Below are 26,759 nucleotides of genomic sequence, written 5' to 3'. Positions count from 1 at the left end.
CCGCCATTATCTTCCTAGATAGCATGCGACCGTCAACAGCCGCTACTATCTATACGCTGCAGCGTGCAAGTAAGTGATTGCCGGCGAACAGCGTTAGGAAGAACATGACTGCCGGAATGAGCGCCGCCCAATCAGATTCGTCGGCGGTGCTTCAAAGCTTGTCGCTACTTAAAGAAAGCAAAAAATATCTAGGGACTTTAGCGGGCAGCGGGCACATGCTCTCGCTCTTCTAAGCAACATTGTTGCATTGTGACGTGACGCAAGCGAAGGGCAAGGCTAAGGTTGACACTTATTCCAGCATTCCATTCCTGCATCTGTGGCTGTCAAAATAGGGTGGTTACGTTGTTTGCACTCTTCGGAACGGTGGGGATCAGGCGACAAACAAACCTCAGTGTCCATTAACATTTGTTTTCTGATGTATTCATTCCCTGCTGCCCATATAGTTGCTAATTTCTTATTGTTATTGACTTTATGCCCCTTACATTTTGTAATAATATAATCACTCAATATTTATGTGTTCCTGAATAATTAAGATATGCCATGGACCTTGCTGTACCCCTATGTTGCACTACCATCATTGAACTTTTTTTGATGTCTTCAATGCTGATCCATTTTGTTTGTTTACTAATCATTTGCGGCCTTTGTTGTTTCTGGCTTTGTTTGTAAATATTTGATCCGTGCTTGTATCTGTACGCCTACCCTGCGAAAATCCCTCCCTGGGATTGCAGTATCAATAAATAATAAAAATAAAAAAAACCCATATCGCGTGCGCTTAAGGAAGGTTCGACCTGCCGACCGGCGATAAGGTCCGTCCACGCCTGATTAACCTGTTTGAACTTGTCCAGTTTTCCATCCTTATTGAGTAAATTACTTATACAGGAAGGGCGCAGAATTTCACCGCCATTTTTTTCGAAGAATTCTAAGGTTTAACTGCCACAGAGAGGAAATTTAATGAAAAAAAAGGGGGGGGGGTCTTAATTATGGCTGGTGTGCAAGCAAATGTAGATATCTGCGGATGAATTACAGCCTTCGTAACAAAATTCTTAGGCAAGTGCTCGAAAGTGTTAGTGCGGCCAACGTTTTCAAGGGGCACTATACAGAGAAAGAATATTTAGGCTGTATTAGTAAATTTCCCGTCTACAATACCAAAAAATTAAACCGGAAGCAGAGGCTTGGTAAGCCCCCAGTAAAAGTCGCACTTTAGCCCGTTGGCGAAGCAATGATTGCGATAGCAAATTATTAGACAGCTATATACGATGTAAGGTTACCAATTTTATCAGGTACATGAAATGTTGTAAACATTCGCTTACTAACTAAATTAACAAGCACGCTGTCACGCCCGGAAACACGTGGGGACACATTTCAATCTATGACCTTGGACACTCGCCGTCAGAACGCTTTTGTGATGAAGAGCGGCAGCAGCTGCGAGCGAATTACCTTATGGGCGGCCTTTCAATTCAGTGCGAATTATACCCCTGACACACGGGCACTCTAATGTCCTTTAGGTAAGGGGACATCTATCGGAAAGGCGTTCAAGCGCAGTGACACACGACAAAGGAGTATCTCCCTCCCGGCAAAGTTCCTTTGCAGAAAAGAAGATCGGGCATCTACTTTTCGCTCGGAAAGGTGTACTCTCGCATACAACGTGTACAACTCATCAATAGAAGAAAACCTGTTACATAACTACGGTGCCCCTTAAGTATTTTTTAGCTTGGAAAATGTTTAAATCTTTAGCGGTAATGCGATATGTCGAACAGTGAAGGTTTACTCTAGCTATACTCTCAAACGCCCGCACCACGTTGCTAGCACCGCCATGTTGAATTCCGAATATGCGCATTATTAGCCATCAAAAATGGGGAAAATGTTTTTTAGGTTCTACAATAACTAAATGTAATCTACATGCGCAGCTTTTTGTAAATGTTTTCTGTCTTGCTGCTTTAACAAGCAACGTTTTTTTTTTGGCGGCGTTCATCTGAGGAACCACCTAAAGCAGTTAGTGCGGTGCTGTGTGTCATCGGCGCAACTCCTTTCTGCAAAGGGTCCTTCAGAGTAACAAAAGGGGTTTCCTGCAAGGGACTTCACTTTTGCCCGTGTGTTAGGGGTATTAGGCGGGTGAGAATGCAGCGCACACGAAGCTATCAGCTATATCGGGTCACCTAGCCTTCTAACCCATCGCAGATTGCCTCCAAGATAAGGCGCGGGCGGCCGAGCTCAGCCGCCGCAGCCGGAGCAGAAGAGGAGATGTGAAGCGCCAACCACTAAAACCCCTATATATAAAAAGTAGCGTCACGCTTTGAAGAATGCCGCCTCCTCCTCGCACACCCTGTCCGAGGCCGACGCCGCGTCGGTATTGGCCTAATGGCATCGCGTGGACCGTCGAGCCCCCGGGCGCTGGCTGCGTTTGTTTACGATCACGCTCCATCGCCATTTTCGCCCGAGAAGCGTCTACCGACCGGCGAGGAGCACGGCGATAGCGGCGAACACAGTCGGCGATCGTCGAATCTGATCAGCGGCGAAAGATAAACAAGTGCACGTGTTTCAAGCGGTGTAGGCGGCGCAACGGTCGAAAAAGGAGCGCGAAAGAGAGGAGAAACGAGGAGGAGGGAAGGCGGAGGAGGAGAGTGTCGCTACTTTTTATATAGAGGGGTTTTACCAACACCGTTCTAGGTGGTGTTGGTTTTACCAACCACTTCCCTCCTCCTCCGTTCCACTGTCGTGCTCAACCAACACCACCTAGACTACTAGGTGGTGTTGGCTCAACGCGGCCAGCGCGATCAAGGCGCGATATCGACAGTGGCGCCGCCTACGTCGGGCCTGCCGTGGCAGACGACAGCTAACGCGCTACCAGAGGAAATCCGCCGAAAACTTCGATCGCGCCCTGCGGAGAAGTTTTTGAGGCACGATTTTGCTTCGTCAGTCAGTAGCTGGCCTTAATAATGCCGTTTTGGAAGTAGCAACGCGACGATGCGAGACGGCGCAAATACCAAGTGTGCAGCAAGCGTTTGCGCTCGCCGGATGGCAAACAATAAAAGCCTTTTGCCCTCGCCTTGTCGGTTGCGGCAACTTAAGGCGCAGCAGCATGCCGTCACAACGAAGTTCTTGTCCCTAACACGCTTGATCCGTTTGTGCGTACAGCACTTTCGTCGCACAGGCCTGAGTATGGCGGTCGGAGCGCGCTGGAAAGAAAAAAAATATACAAAAGCGCGACGCGTGCTTCCACGTGACACGGATTGGCCACTGGGGGAGCGGAGGAGGCTGGGGCGACACGAGGAGACGAGGAGGAAACGCCGAGGTGAGCGCGGTGGCGGCAAGATCTAAGAATGGCGCTACTTTTTATATATATATAGGGGTTTTAGAACTCGCCTGTCCTCCCCCCCCCCCCCTCTTGCGCTCGCGAGAAAACGCCCCTGCATCAAGCTATCATTCTTCTCGGCTCACTCTCGCAAGCTTTCCCTCGCACCTACAACCTACGGCACGCAACCGCGACGTTATCGCACTTGGACTTTATGCGAAACCTCACGGCGACGCCAACGCCGACGACGGGGAAAATTCGCTAGGAGTGTCCTTGTATTTGAATAAAGAACGCAAGACTAGTGGTGACGCCGCTTTGAAGTTCCCGCACCAGCTCACCGTGGACTTTGACAGCAACTACTCGTGCTTGCAGTACATTTCTTGTCGGTAAAGACACACTACATTGCATTCTAAAAGAGCCAGAGATTGAACTCAAGCCTCAGGAATTAACCTTTGTTAGGCTACAGCGGCACAAATAAATAAATATAAAGAAATAAAAAACTTGAAACCCGTGACGTCACGATGACGTACCGGCACTGAGACTTCGAACCGAAATTCAAAGAATTAGATCCTTGACCTTCATTTTCCCGTCTAATAATTAACCTATTACCGCGTAATCACCGAAAATTGAGTTTTAAAAGAGTTCATCAGTATAAACAGACAATTAAGTGACATTATTGCAACTACCCGAAAGATTATGGTACAGCTTTGCTGGAAGTTGGGCTTCTGATTCTGCCAAGTTGCACAAGTCGATGTGCCGTCTTTTTTTTTTTTTTTTTTCGTTCTTTTTTGAAGATGCCCAACACAATGTGTCACTGAGCAGTAACCTATACCGCAATTTGCACCTAGTTCGAGGTCAAGAATATTGCTTCGCATATTGTACTATATCTGTCGTTTTGTTGTGAATTGAGACCATTAAGCAAGCCCTCGATATGACCATCTTATCTTTTGTCGATCTTATTACAGTGCGCTAGTCATGCTACGACGCTTCGTGCGTCTTCGGTTCCTCTAGCATCTATAGTTTTTCGGCAGCTTGCAATGATCGGTTTGACGTTTACTCAACTTTATACCGGTTAATTCAGAGACGATCTCTCAGAGGAATCCGAGACGCAATAATATAGTCTTGACCAAATTAATTTCAATGGCGGAGATAATAAAATTCATTATAGCTCATTTAGCACCTTAATTAATTCTCACTCTTTAGAAAGTCTCGCCGGAAATTTTTGGTTGTTCGTTCGCCTTTTTCTTGCGCGCTCAGAGTTCAAAATTCACGAAGCTATCCTGAGGTGGGCTGAGGTGGTAGAGGCGGTATCCGGTATCGCGCTGTCCTGGCCTTTTCGCCTTTGGCCGCTTCATCACGTGTCCTCAGGGCACGACAGATATGCTTCGTGAATTCATAAATGTTATGCCGCCAAATCATGTATAGCCAACGACGAGCTCGGTGGTGTCCAAATAGCAACTCCTTCGACGGTTCTCTTGGAGTCACAATAGCTTATCTCGAAGGCCATGCTTTTATGTACTGGAAGCGTCAAAAGCGATTGCGAGGGACCGAAAATACGTCGTCACCGTCACCATCTTTTCTGAAACGGAAGAATGGTAAGCTGGCCTAGTTGGTATGGTGTTGCAACACACATCATACCGTGACACCAGTGAAGTGTAGTGTCTTTCTTCTCTCCGTGCGTGTTGTCTGTTCGCTGGTTTGTTCACCTAGCTACACGCCAGCACGACAAGTTGTTTCACTTCATTTGGTCACAAAACCGAAACCGAAATCGCTTTCTTTTCGTCCTCCATGCGGGGCCTCGCCCAAACGAAGGCCCATCGCGCGTGAACGCGTGAGTATGACGTCACGGCCAAGTGACGCTCGGGCCGCCGGCGGCGACCCGAGTTGACATTCGAACACGGCCAACGTATGTGTAAATTCCCAGCGATAATCTCGTTCTACAGTGCTTTCACGCACACCTCTCTGTGATTGTATGAAGCAGCGCCTGTGACAAGTACGTGCCGATATTTTCAAGTCGTCTTACGTAACGCGCACTTGTAATCGTGCCCGCTGCGCGATACGTCACGGCGCTAGCCGAGCCCCTCTCGAGCATCGTCTGCATAAACTCGTTTGTTTCGGTCGCTGTGGGACGCATTGTTTCGTCACTGCTTACCCACAGAGAACGTCATTTGTGTGCGTGCGGCGATCGCTGATGGTCTCGGAGTGGTTCGTTGTGTTCTTGTTCGGGAACTCCGGTCTCTGTGCGCGTAGAACTGGCTTGCAGCAAGAGCATCGCCACCGCTGCAAAAAGGTTCTATCTTCGGCGAGCGTCACGATTTTTACACATGTAGCACGTGTAGTGTTGTATTCGCCTGTGCCGTACACCGTGTTTAAATCCCGCAGCAGCACGGCTTGATTTTGCCCGGAGTGTGGGCGAATGCTTTAATATATGGGGATATTTCTGCCTTACAGATATCAATCCGGCACTAGGCATGGCCTTCCTGCGTGGATTTCTGGACAACCTGAGGTCCAATCGCATGGAGCCAGAGCCTAACAAGGTTAGAATGCGTCACGTTCAGTGAGCAGCCTTTGTTGCTCACGAGGAAGAAAGCGCGTATTTGCGCTGATCGAGCTAACGTATGCGAGTAAAATGAGTTCGTGCGCGGCTCTAACTACATCGACTCCGCGGGAATATAAAGCATAAAATACGCGGAAGTAGACAAACGGAAAATTGTGGTTAGTTCTGGGGAAATTTTTGCAGTCAGATATAGCTTGCATATTTAGAGCACAATTCTCACGCAACGCCATCACAGCTTTAGAGAGGGTGACTGGTTTATGCACTTCGCATGAAAATGAGTAGTGCTGAAAAACTACAACACATAACTCATATTGCACTTTCACCAACTTTATCGAAGCATTTGACTTAGATAAACACTTATCTGAGAGCAGGAAAGAAGCAACAATGCTACGTCATTACCTAGAACAGTGTCTTATCAGCACATCTGCCAACTTCTGCAATTTTATCCGAAAATGCCAGATTTTTAGCGTCTGTTTAAGACTGTCGCACTGACACAAAATTAAAAACAAATTTTCATTTGCATCTAGTTTAAGGTATAACTGATTTCAAAAGAATATAAGTACAGTTGCAGGCCGATTTCTCAGAGCATGATTTCTTGGACCCGTCAGTTATTCAGACCCACCCGCAGCAGTCGCTTAAAGCTACGGATAAAAACATCAATTTTAGCCGCTCTGATGGGAATAGTGCATCAGTAAAGTTCATAAACTGTTCTTTTTGCAGTGTATGTAATTTTTGCAGAGTGCCCGTTCACAGCATCACGAAAGGTCTGCAAAATTTTAATAAACAATGAACATGTTTGGTAATTAAACAATGGCTAGTGTACATCACTAAATTTTAGTATTTTTCTGCTTTGATTGTATCTATCCCTCATATTCTAAGGTTGGTAGGTCTGTCCATGTTTAGTTTTTCTCTTTTTTTTAATACAAGGTGGCATCAATGTTTGGGCCAGAGCACATTTCAAAGTTGTTGAGCCTGAGATGGTTTGCATCACCATGACCCTCGTGTCACAGACAAGTTGCCAGGGTCATCATAATAATAAAAAAAAAAGACTGCTCTACACTGTTGTGGCCCAAGATATTGCTTTGGTTCCAATTACACTTTTTTTCACCGGCTGGCCAGGTACAATGATCAACAAAGATAGTGAAAATATACACGTGTACATACATAAAATATGCACAGGGTGAACAATACATGGCATATATTTATTATTGTGCATTTTCCTGGAACTCTGTATTGCTGTTGCTGCCTGGTACAGGCTTCGTCGATCTGTATTCTCAACGTTTTTGCCGGAGAGGCTTTCAACATTGCACAATTTGTGCATGCTGCAAAAGCATTAGAAGTGTTGTCACAAGAGTCTTGCGTATTCATGTGTTGTCAGACAAACTGCAATAAACAAAGCACAAAGCCGTTGCTGAGTAATGAAATAATGTGAAGTATCTCTCAAACAGAAGCTGTCAATACGACAGCTGTGATGGTGCTTATAGAGTCAACTTTCATTCATTTTATTTTGATTGGACCGATAAAATTGACTGGTTTATCAGGCGGGTCTAATCAAGAAAAAAAGAGAGGGAAAGAAAAAAACCCCGTCCGCAAACACCGCTGCTTCATCTGGCACTACTTAGCCGATTATAATTCGCCCCCAAATCTTAAGTGCATCTAGTTTTTATGAGTTCATAGCAGAAATCAATACGCACCCGATTTTATAACAAAAATAAAAATAAAATGTTGTATACCTGCGATTCTGACGATAAGAAATACAACAAAACCTGCAGGGTTTACTTTCACAGAATAGTATTTATTTACACTTAATGCCCATCGTCGTTAATCTTGGACCCATTTTTATCGCTGTCTCGTGGTTCATTAATTTAGATATTCCGCATTTCTCTAACAACTTAGCTACAACTTCAAACGAGGTGGTCGCCCACATTTAGACTAACCACTTTGGCTGTTTGTCACATGACACATACGATTCTCCAGAGCACCAAAAACATGTGCCGTGACTTCATTGCCACTACCTTAGCATGTAAAATAACATTTTTTGAATGAATTTTTATTCAGTTTCTGTGGGTTAATGTGAGCTCAGCATGTATTCAATGTGCTGCAAATTCATAACACTGGGCATTTTGCAGTGCTAACTGTCCAAGGCCTATAGTGTGACATTCTTGGCACCATCTGGCACTATTTGCAATTGCCAATGAAAGTATTCCTTTTGTCATAGCTGTCAGTGAACCTGTAAGGGTTGCGGATGTCACAGGTGTGGTGTTAGCCTTCCTAAGTATTTGACAAGTGTTCACAATTTGGCATTCACACGGCCAAGAAACAGAACATCTACTATTCAGATACTGAGACAGCCACATGTTTCGGAGGACAATATGAAAAGCTACTTTCCTCTGGTCAATACAAGTAGTAATACAGGGTCATTAGTGGCCTCTGAGCAACTGTACTGTTATAGTGCTTTGGCATTTAGCAGTAATGGTAATATGTACTTCAAAGCCTCGTCTGTAGGTTTCACTGTTCTGGTAATAGACAGCAAATTTCAGTTTCTCAAGACCACCTTGTACTGTCTTCTAGTTGCACTAGTTGCAAGCTCTTGGGCAGTATTGGTTTGCAATCCTGATTCATGCATCTCAATCGGCACTGTGTAAACTTGAAACATAGACTAGAACAAGGTTGGCTGAAATGGATGTAAATGCGTGGCTATGCTTTGAGCACGTATACTACTTTGCACTAATAGCATAAATTTAAACATGAGTAAATTGAAAATTACTTCAGTGCATTGTCATGTTTCCTGGTACCTGTGCACTTGTAACAGTGGCGTAAATCATTCATAATCCAGAATGAACACTTGGGGCTACTCTGTGCTTAGAAACTAGCTACACAGGGAGAGCACTTCCGTGTAATCATGTGAAACAGCTGTTCTGATCACGTATTTTCTGTTCACGTTTCAATTTATGCTGAAACATGCATGTACATGTTGCTGTGCTTAGGTGATTGGCTGTGGAAGCTGAAATACATACGCACACATCAGTGGCGCACCGACGGGGGGGGATTCGGGGGTTGTAACCCCCCCCCCTGAGGCCGACTTAACCCCCCCTTTTGTTTAACCCCTTTTCTTTCCTTGCGCATTGGAGTTCTGCAACTAAGATGTAAGACGCGCAATCGTCTGCACACTCGCAAAAAGCGCATTTTTTGACAATTTCCCGTGAAGAAATCGAAATTAGTGCTGTTTAGATGGTATTGGCAAACTGTCAACCCCCCCCTGGCAGAGATCCTGGGTGCGCTACTGGCACACATATCAGTTCTCTGCTCGCAATGCTGATTGCTATGTGCATCATCACTTGTAAGTGGAACAAGATTATCCAGTACCAAGCATGTTTTGCAGCACATTTGAGATTATTCTGCACAAAAACACTGCTGTCTTGCGCGCAGGTGCTGGAAGTGAAACCAGACGAGTATGCCCTCTGCAACATCCTTGCCCGCGAAGACTCGCTGGTGGTCTACCAGTACCCGGCCAGCACGCCCGTTGCCGAGGATTCAGTCTCGTACGATGTGGTGCTTCACAAGGACATTACGCGATCCCCTCATGCAGCTTTCAGGTGATTGCATGGAGCCCTCTTCCCGAACCCATATTACTGCAGTGGACAGAAGTTCCAAGCTTCGAAGGACTCTGGTCTGCCTCCAATCAGGGCTATACCGAAGTCACTTCAGATACCTTGGCTTGACCTTTGTTGGCAACAGTATGCAGGTCATTGCACATTGCATGACAAAGACATTGGCTTTTACCTTTTACTCGAGTGAAGACTACAGCGATGACAATCTAGATGGCAGCAAGTCAGAGGTTGCATGCTGTGAGTGCTATCGTACTGCTATTAGTTACTCCAGTAATTTTCATGGCAAAAGTGAAGAAATGCTGCAGCTTTTATTACAATTACTCAAAACAATGTTCTTTTTTCACCAAGTTCTAAGGAGGGAAACGGGTCATTTTCTTTCAGTGGTTATGCTTCACTGCACGAGATTCGCTGTCACACTTTTGTGTTGTAATCCTGTTATTGAATCATTCCACATCATAAAAAAAGGAGCCATTATGGAGAAAAAGAGCCCTTAGGGGTTAATTATGAGTGACCGTTAAAAATTTAATAAGCTTTATGTTCTTAATATTCTTAATGAAGGGGAGGTGAATGTGCAAGAAAAGCAACTGTCCATTCTTCCGCTTTATATTTTAATAAGCTTGATAAACTGCATTTCAGTTGTAGTCCAGCACTTGTGGTGCCTACAGCTTCTATTTGTGTCCCGTTTATATTGCTCTGGTAACATGAATCAAGAATTAATAAGCTTGAAATATTCAAGCTTAATAATAATTAACAAAGCTTCATTTGGTCAAAATTAATCAGGAGCCCTCCACTATGTCATCTTTATGTCCGTGTGTGGTGATAACATTGGCTGTGTTACACTATAGTGTGTGTGTTGCTTTTGGATGTTAAAACCCCATAATTAAAAAAAAATGTTCTTAGTGAAGAAATAGAGAAATGAAGAAATAGGACATTGGCCTGCAGAACGTGTTCTTGGTGTCTTCCGTCCTCAATTCACAGCGACTGCATACAAGTGGTGTGGCAGTTGCAGAACTGCTGAACCGTCCACAACCCAAGTTGTGGATTCACAGACGCTCGAGAGGTGCAGGCAGGCCAAAATTTACAGCATGTGGGTTCTGCGAAAAAGTCGACAAGCTTGCAGCCATTAAAACGAACCAACACTCTGCCAGCACTAGTGTTGTACACATCATCATCATGAGCCTATATTTATGTCCACTGCAGGATGAAGGCCTCTCCCTGTGATCTCCAATTACCCCTGTCTTGCACTAGCCGATTCCACTTGCGCCTGCAAATTTCCTAACTTCATCACCCCATCTAGTTTTCTGCCGTCCTCGACTGCACTTCCCTTCTCCTGGTATCCATTCTGTAACTCTAATGGTCCACTGATTATCCATCCTATGCATTACATGACCTGCCCAGCTCCATTTCTTGCGCTTAATATGTCAACTAGAATATCAACCATCCCCGTTTGCTCTCTGATCCACACCGCTCTCTTCCCGTCTCTTAACGTTACGCGGAACATTTTTCGTTCCATCGCTCTTTGTGCTGTCCTTAACTTGTTCTCGAGCTCCCAAATCCTTACTGGGAGCTTACCACTGTCGTTGAAAAGAAAAGTGTACAATCATTGCATTGTACCGGTGCTAACATATGGGGCAGAAACTTGGAGGTAAACAAAGAAGCTCGAGAACAAGTTGTACACATAGCAAATTTTAAATCTGGACTGTGTGCCCAGGCTCAGTAAATATTCCGCATTTTCTCCGATCCCGCAAACATTTAAGTACTCGCAAAACAGTGGCTCTGTTGCCACTGCTTGTGCTGTCAAGGAATGACCCTTACCCTGCACCATCAGAGTGTCGTGTTTCATCCACATGAGTGGCAGACAAAGCGCGCTGCGGGTAGGCAGAACGAAGAAGTGACTCACGCCAACTACGGTCACAGACTTCCAAATAAACTGTTGTATGTTAGGGCCAAATGTGTCCTGTCACTTCTTTATTCATCCGCAATGCACCAAGTCTCGTGCTTATATTAGGCAGTAGACTCCGCACGCCCAAAATGCCACCTTAATGAAGTAAATTTCACCAGTATCTTGCATCCGGTTTGTGGGGGCAAGTCAACTTTCAGGACAGTGTGTACAGTTTCGAAGCCCATCCTTGAGTGTAGAAGTGAAAAGTCTTTAAACAGAGGCGCTTGATTTGCAGCCTTCTGCGCACCAAGGACCAAGTGGCGGCCGAGATGTTCTTCATGCTACTCAAGGACAAGCTGCCCCTGCTGCTGGAGTGTGTGCCCGACCTGCTCACCAAGGAGCTGGTGCAGGAGGTGGTGCAACTGGTGCGCTCCAACCCCACCTGGAACCTGGCCCACCTGGCCGCTCACCTGGGACTGGTCGACTGCTTCAAGAACACTCGGGTGGCTGCGTAAGCACTGCCTCCAGACACTTTTGCACTCTGTGCACAAGAGGCAGCAACGGAGGAGATAAATGAGCCTTAAATGAAGATGTTGAAAAACAGGAAGACAGCGGCGGGGATGAGAGAGCAAACGGGGGTAGCCAATGTTCTAGTTGACATTAAGAATACGAAGTGGAGTTGATCAGGCCATGTAGTGCGCAGGGTGGATAACCGGTGGTCCGGTAGAGTTGAAAAATGGGTGCCAAGGGACGGGAAGTGCTGTTGAGCACGGCAGAGGACTAGGCGGTGTTATGAAATTAGGAAATTTGTAGGCATAAGATGTGGTCAGCTGGAGTAAGGCAGGGGTAATTGGAGATCGCTAGGACAGGCCTTTGCCCTGCAGTAGACATAAATAGGCTGATGATGATGAAATTACGAAGATAAATACTTGTTTGTGTTGTTTAAGTCCTTGTCTTGAGCTTTTGTCTTGTCCATGTGTCTTTAATGCTGTCTTTGTCTTTGTTGAGCACTCGTTAATATTTTCTATGGATCTGAACTAACTTTAGCACAGCAAGAAGCAATCTGAAGAGGCAGCTTATTGTGAAGTAAATAGAATAATTGTGCCTCGGCAGCATTTTCCTGTGATGCGATACATGAAGAATGCAGTCTGTGCTCATGAGAGAAGCCAATATAATGCGAACGCTTTCTAATGTGATATGCAATATAATAACAGACAGTGCTCTTACGCTGTGGACTTGTCACGTTCCATTTCTAATGTTCATCCAACTAGTCTAAGCTTTCGTACTGGTCAATCAATAATTTCCCTTCACGAGTAAAAAAAAAAAAAGGCAGGCTGTAAATAGTAATTGAGGTCATAGCGCTGGATTGACACGGACAAGAAAGACGACAGGAAGTGCGCTGTTTTTCGTGCCACATGCAGTGCTGATATCGTCAGTGCCAGGCGGAACTTGTGGTGCGTAGCTCTTTTGGGAGGAGTCTTGCTTTATCAGTATTTTATTTTGTTGTTCGCTGCATGTGCTGTATAGTGGTGAACACCGACTTTGGAAGCTGTCGCTTGGACTTCACAGCTGCCTCGTTTCATTGCAGGCAAATATCGGAGCCTGCCCAGGACACTATGGCCACACCCCTCCACGTAGCAGTGCGCGCCCAGAAGCTCAACTCTGTCCAAGTTCTCATGGCCATGGATGCACCACTCAATCTGATCGACCACAACGGTGACACCATCTACCATGCTGCGGCTGTCACCACCAAGGAGCTCATCAAGGCAAGTGTGGGGGCACACTCTAAAGCAGCTCCGGTCTCGGAGGATCGCTCCGTTTATGGTTCGTGTGCTGGTCAAGACACCACAGGTCTTAATCCGTGTCTTGACTGGAGTTGTATTTTGGGGAGTATCATGGAGCAATTGGAGTTGGCCTTGCAATAAAGCTCCCCCTGAAGCTTTAGCTCAGACTGACTGTGATTTCACTATTTAAATGCATGTAAAACACAGAAATGCTCTCATGCGATGATTTGTTGCAATTAAGAGCGAAAGCCGAATTCTACCGACTGTAAGAAGCAGAATCTTAATTTAGGGCCTCACTTGTGGGGAGCACACGCACTCATCTTCTCCCGCGTATTTCCGTCGTCGTGTGCGCAAGTTGCCGACGCATCGGGAGCCGGCACAGACATGAAAGAGAGGCACTTTGCCCTCTCCCGGTTCTCGTTCGTATATCTCGGAGCAATTTATGATACATCAATTTTGTCCGCTTTGAATTTTTCTAAAAGATGCAGCTTACAGAATTGTGATATCGTTATTTATTACTAACTTCCAGCGTTGGAAACTTGGCATACTTGAGCTTCTTTTTTTTTACATTTTGCAAGTTTCAACAATCTTTGTAAAAGAAAAATTATGGCATAAATAAAATATTGGCTTCCTACAGTCACTAGAATATAACCTTTCTTTAAAAATACAACAAACCTCATCCAATACAGTGCAGTGGATTCTGAGAAAAACAATTTCTCCGTTCCCTTGTATTTAGACAGGAGCTCCCGAGCTAAAGCTTTTTGTTAAAAGTAGCAATTCATGCAAAAGAACTTGAGTTTGTTAATGTGTTGATTTCCTTGTTGAGAAAGGGCATGTGCTCACCGGTCTGAATTAACAGCCATGTCGGTGTTAGCGTTGATGTAGTGGACAATGCGCAGGCGCTGGGCTCCAGGCCTGCCCCAGTTGCTGTCATCAACCAGGTCAACAATGATGGCTACACGCCTCTCCAGCTGGCATGTCTCACGGACAAGCCAGAGTGTGTCCGCGAGCTACTCAAAGAGGGCGCAGACGTCAACTCTGCCTCTGTTAACCTGGCCGATCGAAACAACAGCACCTGGTAGGTAGGCTGGCCAGGGCACCAAAGTACCGTATTTATTCGAATATAAGATGAAGTTTTTTTCCCAGAATCTTCAGCCTCGAAGTCACCCCCCCCCCCCCCCCCGCCACATACACAAATTTTTCTTTTAGGTGCGTCTTCACAGCAGCGCGACTTTCACCTTTTAGTGGGGCTTTACGGCAGCATGCACCGCGATGCCGTGAAGCCACACTATAAGGCAATATTTCTTTTCTTAGGTCCTCCAACTGGCACCCTCGCCTTGTAATCGTGACCGCCTTATAATCGAATAAGTACGGTACTGTATTTACTCAAAGGTAAACAAAACATTCAGCAAATATCTACTTGGTTGGAGTTTTCTTTGCTCTGTATTTACTCATGTAAGGCCAACCTTCGCGTAAAGCTCGCCCTCAAGTAAGGCCCGCCTTATGCAAAGCATACACCTCCACTTTGGAATGTGAAAAATGTTTCAGTAAGTGTCACGCATGTACCTGCGTGCTGGTTAATTTCCGCAAGCCACTACTAGATGGCACAAGTTACTGCCTTGACGATAATACGTTTATTGTCGTCATCGCCATATCTCGCCGGACCAGGCAGCATAGACAAGCACACTTCAACATTATTGGCTGCGCTGTGAATCGTTTAGCTAGAAGTGTGCATGTGGATAATTTGGCTTTGTCGTGCGTGTTGTTTCAAGTTATGGCCGTTGCGAAAAATTTTGATTTGGTTTATCTCTTAAAGCACTACCGCGAGATGCTCACCCACGAGGCTCTCCCATAGGCGTGCAATTACTTTGTTTGCAGGCGGGCACTCGCAAACTGGCGAGATGCACGAGCATTGATAGATTCTTGTCTAGTGATCAAACAATTGATTACTGCAAGTTTCCCACTCACTTTGCTCACATGGCATGCCTCGTTTTCACTATGGCTATGCACCCCTGGGGCCCTATTCTGTAATGATTTACTTAATTTTTCGTTTTTCTGGCCCTTGCTGCTCATTGGTTCGAATGTGGCTCTGAGGCCACTGCACTGCTGTCTTTGATGGTATCGGTCGCTCAACGTGACACATCAAAATGGACAATGAAATGGAATGTTATAAAGCATGGGCCCTAGTTATATCAAACCTATTAAAATAATAAAAATAAGTTGTGTGAATTTTATTTCATTCTTAAAGGAATTAATTATGCTAGTTTATCCATCTACTGAACAATACGCCACGTAGAACACTGTGCACATTAAAATTCTTCTTGCAGCTTTAATGCCAACTAAAAGATATTTACTTGTTTTTCTCGAAATAAGTCCCTAAAGATTTTAAATCTGCAATAAAGAATGAAATTCTGGGGGTGCATTTTTGCGAAAAGCGTGACCTTCAATGGGTTGAGAGATATTTTCTTGGAGCGATGTGCACAGTTGTGATTTTCTTCTCTTTGAAGGTGCTGTAGATTTAGGACATCTTTGCTGTTGCTAAAAAGTATAAGAAAAAGTGCTGCTGAAAGTTCGATATACTGAAGCTCTGGCCAAAGTAACTAGCGCATTCAGTTTTGGTTTATGGCATACATTAAATATTCCATATCGTATTAATATCGAAAGCTCGGTAATTTGATTTTTGTTAATTCAAAAAAGTGCAAAACTCTGGGCTCTTTCTCCCAATCCTGGTCAGTGTATGCATTACATATTAACTGTCATTAAGTGCTCACTAATTCGGTAGCATTTGGACACACTGGTAATTTGGACATGCTTCTTAAGTACCTCCATCCATAGCCGTGTGAAGTGTATAGAACTCTGCATATCTTAAACAACAGCCGTGGTTACTCACCTGTACATCTCTACTTGCTATTTCATAAGTCCCAAAATCAACATTCGGTCAACTTTTGGAATGTGTTTGCACGGCCTGGTGAGCACGTCCTTTGTCCATCTCATAAGTCGACATTCAGATAGCTCAGACGTCCTTTCTGGTACCGTGACATAACTGAATGAAGGTTTTGCTGTAAATCACCCACAAGTGTCTTGTATGCTAAAAAAAAAAATAAGGGTATTAGTACACTCCTTATCAAAAGTATATGGGCCATGTTAACTGCGACCACCAGGCTGACCACAGGCTGTTTAAGGGCGTTCCTTTGGTATGCCATGAGCTCCAACGCCCTGAGACATGAAAAGAACTCCCATACTTACCACCTGAGGGCCTGGAGTGTCAACAGTGCCGCAAGAACTGCACTACACAGCCAAATGGCATACAAGGTAAAGGCACTAGGCAGCCTGTATACTTTTGACAAGTACTGTACCTTCATCCATAACCGTGTGAAGTGTATAGAACCCTGCATATCATAAACAACAGCCGTGGTTACTCACCTGTACATGTCTACTTGCCATTTCAGCCTAGGACGAGACAACGTTGAGCAGAATGTCCACAACTTCCAGCTTGAGGACATGAAGCACGGTGGCACTCCGCTCCACTGGGCCAAAACCACGCAGGTAGTGTGCACCTCTTGTGCCATAATATGCACATGGTTGACTCCATTGCTGGGGCATGTTGTGCCATGGCACCTATTGGGCACAGCTTAGGTAAGCTGATGGACGACCAGTGCACTGAGGAAATGCGCTATCATATCTGAAGGCTAATCAATTAGTTCACAGCTCTGCGCAGCAGCATTCTCTTGTGTTCCATACAATGACAAGTAGCTGATGCTTACAAACCAGCTTGGCTGTGTGGGATAACCGGTGTAGAAGCAAATCTTTCTTATTAACTTGGACCAGCTTTGGGTGTTCCTTTACACCCTTGAAATCCACATAGGAAAAATTGGACAACAGTAGCAACAGGTAGTATACACAAGCTGTGTTGTTAAAGGGACGTTAAAGTGAGGCACAGTTTTGCTATGTGCTGTAGACCACGTCGCATCGCCTTTGTTGTGGAAACGCAAATGAAAAAGAACGAAGTGCATAGGCATATATCTGCGAATTGAGACCGATGTGCACGAAGGAACTGAAAGCCTGATTGGCTTGATAGCGACCGCACATGACAATGTCGGCTGCAGTTTGTAACCACAACTCGCGCTTCTGAAATACTCTTAATAGGCTTCGTGACACTGGCAATTGGCCAGTCATTCACAGCTTGAATGCCGAAATGCCCATTCGCAGCCACAGGAAACTGTACACTTGTAAGTTCACAAAGTTCTTGGTAATGGTCAGAAACATTTTCAAAGTGGATTCTAGACAACTTACCATTTGAACAATTTAAGCAACATTGGCAGTATTCAAAGAGCCAATCTCGCTAAACGCAAATTAGGTTACCGGTCCGCCACCATACGGGTGTCACACAGTCCCTTGGCACACGGTATACAGAAATCCTTTTTGGCATGTTCCAGAGCTGCCGGAGTAGCCTGAAGCATGATGCAAAGAAAACTCAACTGCATGCTCCATAATGATCGATGTCACAATGCAGAGTGCCGAATTTCTGTTTCGGTATCGAATTTCCACAGTAAGCGGATGGCAGGAACCATTTCTTGAATTTGTGTTCAAGTTACTGAGACTTTTTGCCTATTTGAAATATTTGCCACTATGGCGAAGCTCAAGATTCAATACAAGTTGTGAAACAAAGGAGTCTTCGCAGTAGAAGGGCGGAAAAGGGGAAGTTTATTGCCCGAAGGACAGTAGCCACGCGTGCATACTGGCCATTGGAATCAGTCAAGAAGCGCGTTAACACGAGTGCGCTGCTTGCGCTGAACGCGCTAGTCCCTGTCGTCGTCCTCTTCCTCTAATATTTAACACAAGTTATCCGTGAATTTGAATTATGGGAGTTGGAAATATCGGGATTCGACCATATTTGGTAAGCACCAGAGAGTGAAATGCAGCAGCTCTCTTTCTTTTTCGGTCTGTTCACTCTTCATTTTGTGTTCCTTTACTGGATGCCAATAAATCTGAGTATTTGTGTAAACCTGGTTTGCAGGAGTTCGTACGTTTGTGGAAGTTAAAGTATAGTTTTATGCTTTCTTTATATTATGCTTATTGAAGTATGTTCTGCTATAGCTGTGGGGGTCGGAAGTTAAAAAAAGAAAAAAGAACGGCAGGAAATGTAACTGAAAGAATCAGTGTAGAAATTGCAAACACTCATTTTATTGAGCTGCTCTAGATTTGGAGCATGTCGGGATATGGGGGGATGCCAACGGCTCTCTGCCTCGACACACCGAGCCCCGCGGTTGGCGCATGCCTGCGCATCAATCGCGGTCCGGTACAAGCTCGAGGAAACAATAGACGACAACCACGTGTACACTCGGAAAGCATTTATTACGACTGCAACTAACACTTCGAGCAGGCCAGCTAGCTATAGTTGACATCGCTGAGGGTTCCCTCGAAGAGAATAATACACTAGGAAAAGAAGGGCTTCCGACTTACCAACTGGGGAATACGAGGGGCCGCGGCGTTTGCCGCGGCAAGAACGCGGTTGACTAACCACGTGCGGGAATACGGGAGCGACGGCGGAGACTTCCGCCGTCGCCGCTTGCTGGAGACCAAAGAGACCCGGGCGATATCAGCGGAATCTCACGTGACCCACCCGGTGGCGCTGATAGCGCTTGCGATTCCCGCGCGCCGCCCGCGGAAGGAAAGTTTCCCCTCTCCCAACTCTCCCTGGCACGCATGCGCTTGACGCGACGTTCGCTGCCCGTGCGGCGGTTATGGGACCCGTGGATTCCCACAAGCATTCTGTCTTTTAAAAGCATGTTTTTTTTTCTCCTATTACGCTGCTCCAAGTTTGGTATTTACTGCTCCAAAAATTACCTCCCCACCCCATTAATCTGCTCTGAATTAATATTTTGTGCTCGTAAAGTGCTCCAAAGACTGTTCTAGCAATCTTATCCCTGTAATCAATGTACTTGCGATGGAAGAGAAAGTTCAAGAAGCAGCACATCTTTAAACTTCAGCTGTTGCATGAAATAAGCAACAAATGGCATAGTGCAGGTTGCTTGTATCTGAGCCCAACAGAGAACATGCCGTAGTAGTGCACCAAGTTGGGCTACCTGCCTTGCATTGTGCCATTAACAGAACATGCCGTTCCTGTACAAATCTAGGTGCCCACTAAAATGGCAACTCGTGGCCTAGTTGCATAAGTAATACATGGACATCGCACGCACAGGAAAACTAGGGAACTTAAAAGAAGGAATAGGTAGACATTTCAGTTTGTGCTTGGCCATGGCGACATGTGCAGTCATGCACATGTCGCCATGGGGCCCGCAATCGCCATGTGGCTGCCACAACTGCAAGTGCAGTTGATTCAGTGCCTGGACACTTGATGCAGTGCCTGGAGACCATGATCGACCTTGGCTGTGACCTGGATGCCAAGAACTTCCAGGGGAACACCGCCCTGCACATCATGGTTGCCAGAGGTCGGTTAAGCTGTGTCATCAGCCTGCTCAGTCACGGTGCCAACGTCAACGCCATTGGGAGCGACGGTGACTCGCCTCTACATGTAGCCGTGCGGGTGCGTGTTGCCTGCTTCCTGTCACGTTCATATCACTAATTAGCGGGACACTAAAGTGAAAAGATATTTGAGCTGTACTAGTAAATTAGTTTTCTACAATGCTAAACAAAGCCATTCTTACCGTGAGAGAAGGCTCGATCAGCCAGAAAAGGTGTGACGTCACGGATTTTGACGTGGTCTTCTCGGGCCTACATAATTTTTATCAATAAAGATAGACTGTATTGTATACTTTAAAAAAGCCAAAGACTTTGCAAGTTTGAAGAACTTTTATCGAGCCACAACAGCCCAAATGTGAAAAAATACTTTGAAATTCGTGAAGTCATGCTGAAGTACCAGTGCTGTTGTGTTGGCACAAAAATCATATAAAGTTTCACCTTCATTTACTCTTCTAATAATTGATGTACTACTGTGAAATTAGTGAAAATAACGTTTAGAAAGGGCACATTATCAATCTAAACTGATTTAGCGTTTTTATTTAGTGTTCCTTTTTATGATGCTGACACTTGGTGAACGTGATTGCTTCTAACAGACAGTTAACTGTAGATGCCGAAAGACAAAAGAGGACCTATAGTGTGCCATGTATTATGCCACATATATGTATTGCGCCAATACAACACGGTCATGGATCACAAAACATGCTGTAAGGAAAAGGGGATGTGGCCCAGGCATGGATAATTTTCATAAAAAACATTTTTTCCCATATATATATATATATATATATATATATATATATATATATGTATGTATGTATGTATACACACACTTAAATTTACAAATATGGTGCTTTCACAATATACAGTATTTCACACACAAAGTTATGAACACCTGTTCGCCCGATGGAAGGGATCTTCCTGACAATGAGGGGGTACTACATTTGTCCTGCCAACAGCAGGAAAACCAGCAAATCCCTGAGCTCAGCTCCCTGAGTCAATGAAAATGGCTGCAGCTTTTAAGACTGATGTATTAGAAAAAACGCTGTTCTTTTATTGCTGCTTCTGTACAGCAGACATGAGATGTGGCACCTACAACATGGGGTCTGGCACATAGAACGCTCATAAAACGGGAATAGGTACTTCAGAACAGTGCAAGAAGACGGGGAACAAGGTCAAACAACACGTGTTGTCTAATCTTGTTCCGTCTTTTTCCGCCGTTTCCAATTAGTATTCTCTTGGATATGTACCAACAAGGTTAGTTTTCAACCCTTCAGTGACGTGTACAGTGGAATCTCGTTGATACGATTTATTTTCTGGTTCCCGTGAAGATCGTATGAACGATATTCCACTGTATTTGTATTGTGTAGATGTTCTAGTCTTCTGCTTATCAGCATGTGTTCCTCCTCTTTCGTGTGTTCTGTGATGCTACTCCTACGTGGAGCTAATTATCGTGACAAAATTGGTACAACATAAAATCTAACACACCATGGCACCACGTGCTTGGCTGCACATAGTGTGTTGACAGTTGGCATACCTTGAGTGTGCCGTAACAATGGGGGTAGGGTGGTTGAGACAGTAGATCCAGTTTCTAGAAAAAAATTGTCATGTGTCTTTTTTTATGTGTTGGATGTTAATCGTACGACTTGTTGAATCCCTCTGAAATTGTTCCGAAGGGAAGTGCAATTATATAATAAACTTTCTACAGCATTTTATGTCTCAAAGCACTTACTTGTAAGTATGCTGTACTTTAGTACTATACTTCCATCATGTGTTTCACGTTGATTGTCTGATGTCTCTGTGCAGTACAAAGTGTTATATTGATGGGAATTCTCATCTTATACCTAATGTGTTGTATGGTATGAAATACTATAGTTACTGTCTTGTTACAATGGTGACGCATATCATAAATGTGCCCTGCGACTCCTTAGAAAGGCTGTGTTTGAGAGAGTGTGAACAGCCGCGACGCAACATCTGTTCTCATCTCTTCGGCCTTAGGTGGCGGTGCCCAACCATGAAAACTGGTCTATATTTCTCGAGCAGGTGAGTCTGGTGCATGTCACCGGTGTCATAATTAGGCATGCCTCGTTGCTGGCGTGCAGTAGTCGTGCACCACCACCAATAACATCTTATCGTGCATGGTGCTATAGCATGCACCAGTGCTTGCTTCTAGTCTTTAGATGAGAAACTCTTCAGCGAAAGGTTTGCAGTTGCTCTTCCAATGAAGTCCGCTCTGCTGTTGGTTATCTGATAGCAATGGCTTGTTCTGGGTGATCCATACAAGGCAGAAAGGTACATGGGAAGGTGGAGACAAAGTGATCAAATGGATCGAACAAGGGAGGTAGGGGTGTGCGAATATCCCACATTGATTCGGTTTTCGAATTGAATAGTCATTGTTCACTAGAATATGTTTCAGATAGTTTTAGAACATCTTAAACCGTCAGCTGAGGGTGATCAAACATAAAATTGGAGCAAAAGTGCAATAAATTTCATCCCATCGGCTGTAGTGGACACAAAATGCGAGAACATCGCTCAGGAAGTCTACTTATTCAGCTAAACTGCTATCATTCGCACTTATCTACGAGTCCTGAGTATGCGCACCAGCTGCTTATTCGTTCATAATGCTTTATTTGTGCTTTTATTAAACAACGCTTCATCATTTGCAGTGTAATGTCAGAAGCTTGCTGTTATTTGTTCATAATGCTTTATTTGTGCTTTTATTAAACAACACTTCACCATTCGCAGTGTAATTGCAGAAGCTTGCTGTTACGTTTGCATGCTCCAGCTGCATATGCATCCTGTGGAAGCAAGATTTATGTTGGCAAAACTTCGAAGCCGCTGCTTCCTGACGGCAGCAGAAAAGAATACAGTGGGACCCCTTAATGCGTTCCTCACCGCTGCATTTTTCCGGCTGCTATATCGTGTTCTTGCGGTCCCAACCTAAATCCCATTGACTTCCATGTATTATGTTCCCCTTGATACGTCGCCACTCTGTAATGTTTCTGCAACTTTGCATTTGAATGTGGCAGTCACACAAATTTAGCGGTGCAGCCAGCTTGTTCACTGCAACAAGTGACCGGTGTGTTGCCGTAAACGACCAAAGTTTGCAGTAAGCGACCACAGTTTGCAATAAGCAACCAAAGGTGCTCTGCACATATGCACAGAGTCAAAGCACCTGAAGCGAAGTGTGCATCAGTTAAAGCCTACTAGGAACAATGCACACTGGGGCAGATCCACGGAGCGCAGTGTTACATTTATTTTGGAGCTGGCAAGGGTCTTATATGCGTAGCATAATTGCTGGTTCTCTTAAGTCAGCTTCACCGCAATGGAGCCGTGTTGTGCGGTGAAGCATAAGCAAAATATTGCTGGTCAAACATATCAAGAGTTGAAAGGGGCTGCTGTCGCGAAACATTGTACATGTCCCTTAATTACACATGTGCACATGCACCATCCTCGGTCACGCTACGAGCGCTAAGACATCTAATAACTGTACTGGCACCCACTCGTAGCTGTGGTGATTGGTGGCCTCCCTCACAGTTAAGTTTTCCCGGCTGTTACATTTTTTTTTTTTCGCAGTCTCTTGAAAAACGTTTTAACGAGGTTCTACTGTAAAAGGCAACTGCAGCCCATGAGCTGCAGCTTTTGTTGTGTTTGTTAAATGTCTGTAAATGTTGCAAAGTGAGACTGACCGTCACTATATTTGACTTTTTATCCATGGCTGTATGTTAAGCCTGAACTGGCAATCAAAACATTAAACTCCAAGGTTTGTGAGGAATGTACAACCAGTGTAAGATTTGAATAATAGGGGAAGCAAGAAATTGGTTGCTTGTACGCGCTGCATGGCTGTAACAGGTTAAGAAAAGACCAGGTGATTGACCTTTTTTGTGATAATGCCACCGAGTTATAACAATGGCCAGTGAATGTGGGCCACTGCGGCCCTGAGCACTGCTTTTTTATAACTTGCGGCTTTCATTTTCGCGCGACCTTGGTCAGGTCGTTAAGGGCAACAAGAAGGCTCGTCAAAAGGCCGAGCCTCCAAAGGTGAGATACCGAAGGCCTTTGACGTAAGTACAAACATCTCATTCCTGGCCTTGCGGAAGCTATATGTAAGAAACTTGCGTACAATGAAGTTTTGGTAGGGATCCTGAGCAAAATCTTGTAATTTTTTGTGACCTCTAGTGGCAACCAACCAGTGTTGTAATAACGGCAAAATTTTTTGCAGCTGGGCTGTGTAGTGTCAATCCTGCTGTGTGGTAAAATGCGCAACATTACCCATGTCATCTCCAAGGATCAAGTGACAGTACTGGTGAATCAAAAATACGAAATTGCGACAGGCCTGAACACTAGATATGCTTGAAAAGTTGTTGTTTTCTCTGCTCTCAGTCGATGCAGTGACAGTTTTTATTTACAGCACATCCTGCTTGCCACCGTGAATTTGCCAATATAGTCGCAACAACAGTTTGTTGTGCATTGCTTAACATATTGTTCTTCTCTCGCTTGCTCTTGTTATCAAGTCGTTTCCAAAGACCAACATTGTATGCTCAGAGTCAGCTGTAGCCAGCTGAGTTTGCTATGCTCTTAAAAACAATCTTTCTTTGATGTTGCATATGCGAGTGGTTATTCTAGAAAATTATTCACATTTCCTTTGTTACAGCCAACAGGATGATGATAGAAATACCTGGTTGTCCTAAGGTAGAGCAGCCATTTACTGAAATAACGCTTGATTTGCAGAATGTTCGTCGGCGCTGTGTACAACTGTGTTGTGTACACAACAGTTTGTGCCAGCCTACACGCTTTGCTGCAATGCTCGTGGTTCACATGGGCAAGTCTCTTGTGTCTCAACATGAAGGCCCAGGAATCCTCACCAGGGAGCTTGCCAATCTCGAACTGATCAGTCCTATCAGGTCATTATGTACGAGCTGTGCTTGGATTTAAGGATTCATCACTTCCCGTGCAGTGATAGAAAGCATTGAGCTCAGTATTGCTAACAGTAAGCTGTGATGGGAGATATTTTGGATATCTACTCCACATCCAAAAGTTAAAGTTGTGGACATGGCTGCATGTATTGGTTTCGAACATCACGAATTACGCCCAAAATATTGCTGGTGTTGAAAAAGCGTTCATGTAAAATTCATTTATTAAATTTGTATCATTGCTGCTTTATGTTGTGAACAACGAGAATTTGCTGCAAAACTGCAGGTAGTCTCTACAAATGAATTGTTTGCCTGATACAGATTCTGCTCCAAAAAGGGCACAGTTCCACCTCTGCTAAAGCCAAAGTGCCAAATTAATCCGATTCCTCTCCAACATCTGAAGAGACTTGACTACAGGCCAGTTTGTTACTAAGTTAAAAAAAAAATCTTTTTCACTATTGATGAAGTGCTATGAGCAATTTATTGCTTATTTGCTTTCTGAAATTTGAATTCATGACTTAACTAGGTGTGTGGGTTTTATGCTAATTGCAATTAACAATAGTTTAAAAAAGAAGTGGGTTAAACAAAGGGCTATTTGTATATGCTGCTCTGATGGTAATAGGCATAGATGCATTTATTACGAGATCTTCTCATTCATTCCTGCCCCACATGTTGCAAGAGTGCGACCACGTTACTGTTGATGTTGTAACCACTGCGTTAGCATGAATGCTGTAACTGTACTTTTAATCAAACAAGGTACTAGTAATTTATTTTTGTGCTTACTGTTTTGCACTTGATTTCTTGCTTACACAAACTGTGCCCACTTCCCTGTTTATTGCCTTTGGGTCCTTAAGCAACTGAAGTAAATAAATAAATGAATTGCCTTTCATGAGAAAGCTGGTGGTGGTATTTATCACAGTAGGTGCCACAGGATTGTGCAATGCCTTCAGCTAAGTGCTGCAGTGACTGTGCAGAAGGGGGCTTCACAAGGCTTGCACTTTATCAAGGACACCGAAGAAGGATTGACAGTTGCCTAAACTTGGCAGAAAAAAACACGAACAAGAATTCCGAGGTGTCCTTGGCTATCGCCTAAGAGATGTGAAAGCCTTGTAAAGCCTACTGTAATTCACCTTAATCCACTCTAATCCTCCACAGTCCACCCTAATGCAACTTAATCGACCTTAAGCCACCTTAGGGCACCCTAATCATCCTTAATACACCTTAATTGACTTTAATCCACCCTAATTAACCTTAAACCGATCACTAATCAATTATTAATTAACTTTGGTAATCATTAATCATCTCTTATACACAGCTGGACATGCTTTGGTTCGCTTATGGCCTGCGTTGGGTCATGTGACTTTCTGTACCTCACAACGCGACCTTGAAACATAGAGGTCTAAGGCTTTCGCCTTAAAACAAAGCGCTAGAAAAGAAGGCGTCGCCCTGACAGGAGCTCTCACCTTCCGTACACGCAGAGCGATGTGTCGCTGATACACGCGCTGATCGTGTTTGGGGCGGACGTGAACCAGCGGAATCAGAAGGGCGAGACGGCGCGGCACCTGGCAGCTGTGTCCAAACTGAGCAAGAAGGATGCCGTGCTGTACACGCTGCATGCAGTCGGGGCACAACGCTGTGAGCAAGAGCGCGGCTGCAGTGACGGCTGCAACCCCACGGGCACCTTCGACGGGGCCCCGCCCGACAAGCCAGACTTCCTGCGGACAGCTCGCTGTGAGTGCCACTCTGATGGTTCTATTTATGTACGGCGTATTTCAGAAAATGCGTTCAAGTTTGCGTTCAAATCAATCAGTCAGTCAATAAAAACTCAATTATTATCTTTATTGAAACAATTCAATGATTGCATACAAAATATTTGGCCCAATAGCCTATGCAGCTAGTACCTAGTCCAGTACAGAAAATACTCATAGTTCAACCACGTACAGTGAAATCTCGTTGATATGATTCTGCATAATACATTTTTCAGGATATTAATTCTTTTTGTTCCTTTCCCGGCCAGTGTCTTATAGGAGCAATGTATTTCGAAAAATATGATTTTCAGATGATACAATTTATTTTCTGGTTCCCATGAAGATTGTATCGAGATTCCACTGTACATGTTTGCTCAACAAGTAAGAACATTGTACTTGATACACTGTAATACTGAACACTGTAATATAGGGAAGGTGATTTTCTCTGATTAGTATGACCACAGCGGCATAGATATAAAAATGAATTTAGGTAGC

At 44.5% G+C, this 26,759-nt stretch overlaps 1 protein-coding gene across 3 annotated transcripts in view; it reads left to right on the top strand.

Annotated features, from left to right (window-relative positions):
• Nucleotides 1–5,127: 5,127 nt before the first annotated feature.
• Nucleotides 5,128–26,759, top strand: part of LOC119434490 (85/88 kDa calcium-independent phospholipase A2) — a 34,390-nt gene continuing 12,758 nt past the window's right edge. The window contains exons 1-10 of one of the 3 annotated variants that reach the window (XM_037701636.2): nucleotides 5,128–5,285; nucleotides 5,744–5,829; nucleotides 9,279–9,445; nucleotides 11,638–11,853; nucleotides 12,931–13,108; nucleotides 14,026–14,204; nucleotides 16,576–16,672; nucleotides 19,491–19,673; nucleotides 21,602–21,646; nucleotides 25,995–26,247. In XM_037701636.2, coding sequence (XP_037557564.1) covers nucleotides 5,764–5,829; nucleotides 9,279–9,445; nucleotides 11,638–11,853; nucleotides 12,931–13,108; nucleotides 14,026–14,204; nucleotides 16,576–16,672; nucleotides 19,491–19,673; nucleotides 21,602–21,646; nucleotides 25,995–26,247 — 1,384 coding nt within the window. In that variant the 5' untranslated portion in view covers nucleotides 5,128–5,285; nucleotides 5,744–5,763. Of the gene's footprint in view, nucleotides 5,286–5,363; nucleotides 5,583–5,743; nucleotides 5,830–9,278; nucleotides 9,446–11,637; nucleotides 11,854–12,930; nucleotides 13,109–14,025; nucleotides 14,205–16,575; nucleotides 16,673–19,490; nucleotides 19,674–21,601; nucleotides 21,647–25,994; nucleotides 26,248–26,759 lie in introns of those variants that run through there. The other 2 variants (XM_037701638.2, XM_049659498.1) reach the window with 2 other exon arrangements.

The sequence above is a fragment of the Dermacentor silvarum genome, unplaced genomic scaffold (genome assembly GCF_013339745.2).
Source record: "Dermacentor silvarum isolate Dsil-2018 unplaced genomic scaffold, BIME_Dsil_1.4 Seq1107, whole genome shotgun sequence".
In the NCBI taxonomy this organism is placed as follows: domain Eukaryota; kingdom Metazoa; phylum Arthropoda; class Arachnida; order Ixodida; family Ixodidae; genus Dermacentor; species Dermacentor silvarum.
The sequence above is the reverse complement of the archived record's forward strand: the minus strand, read 5'-3'. Positions and strand labels throughout refer to the sequence as shown.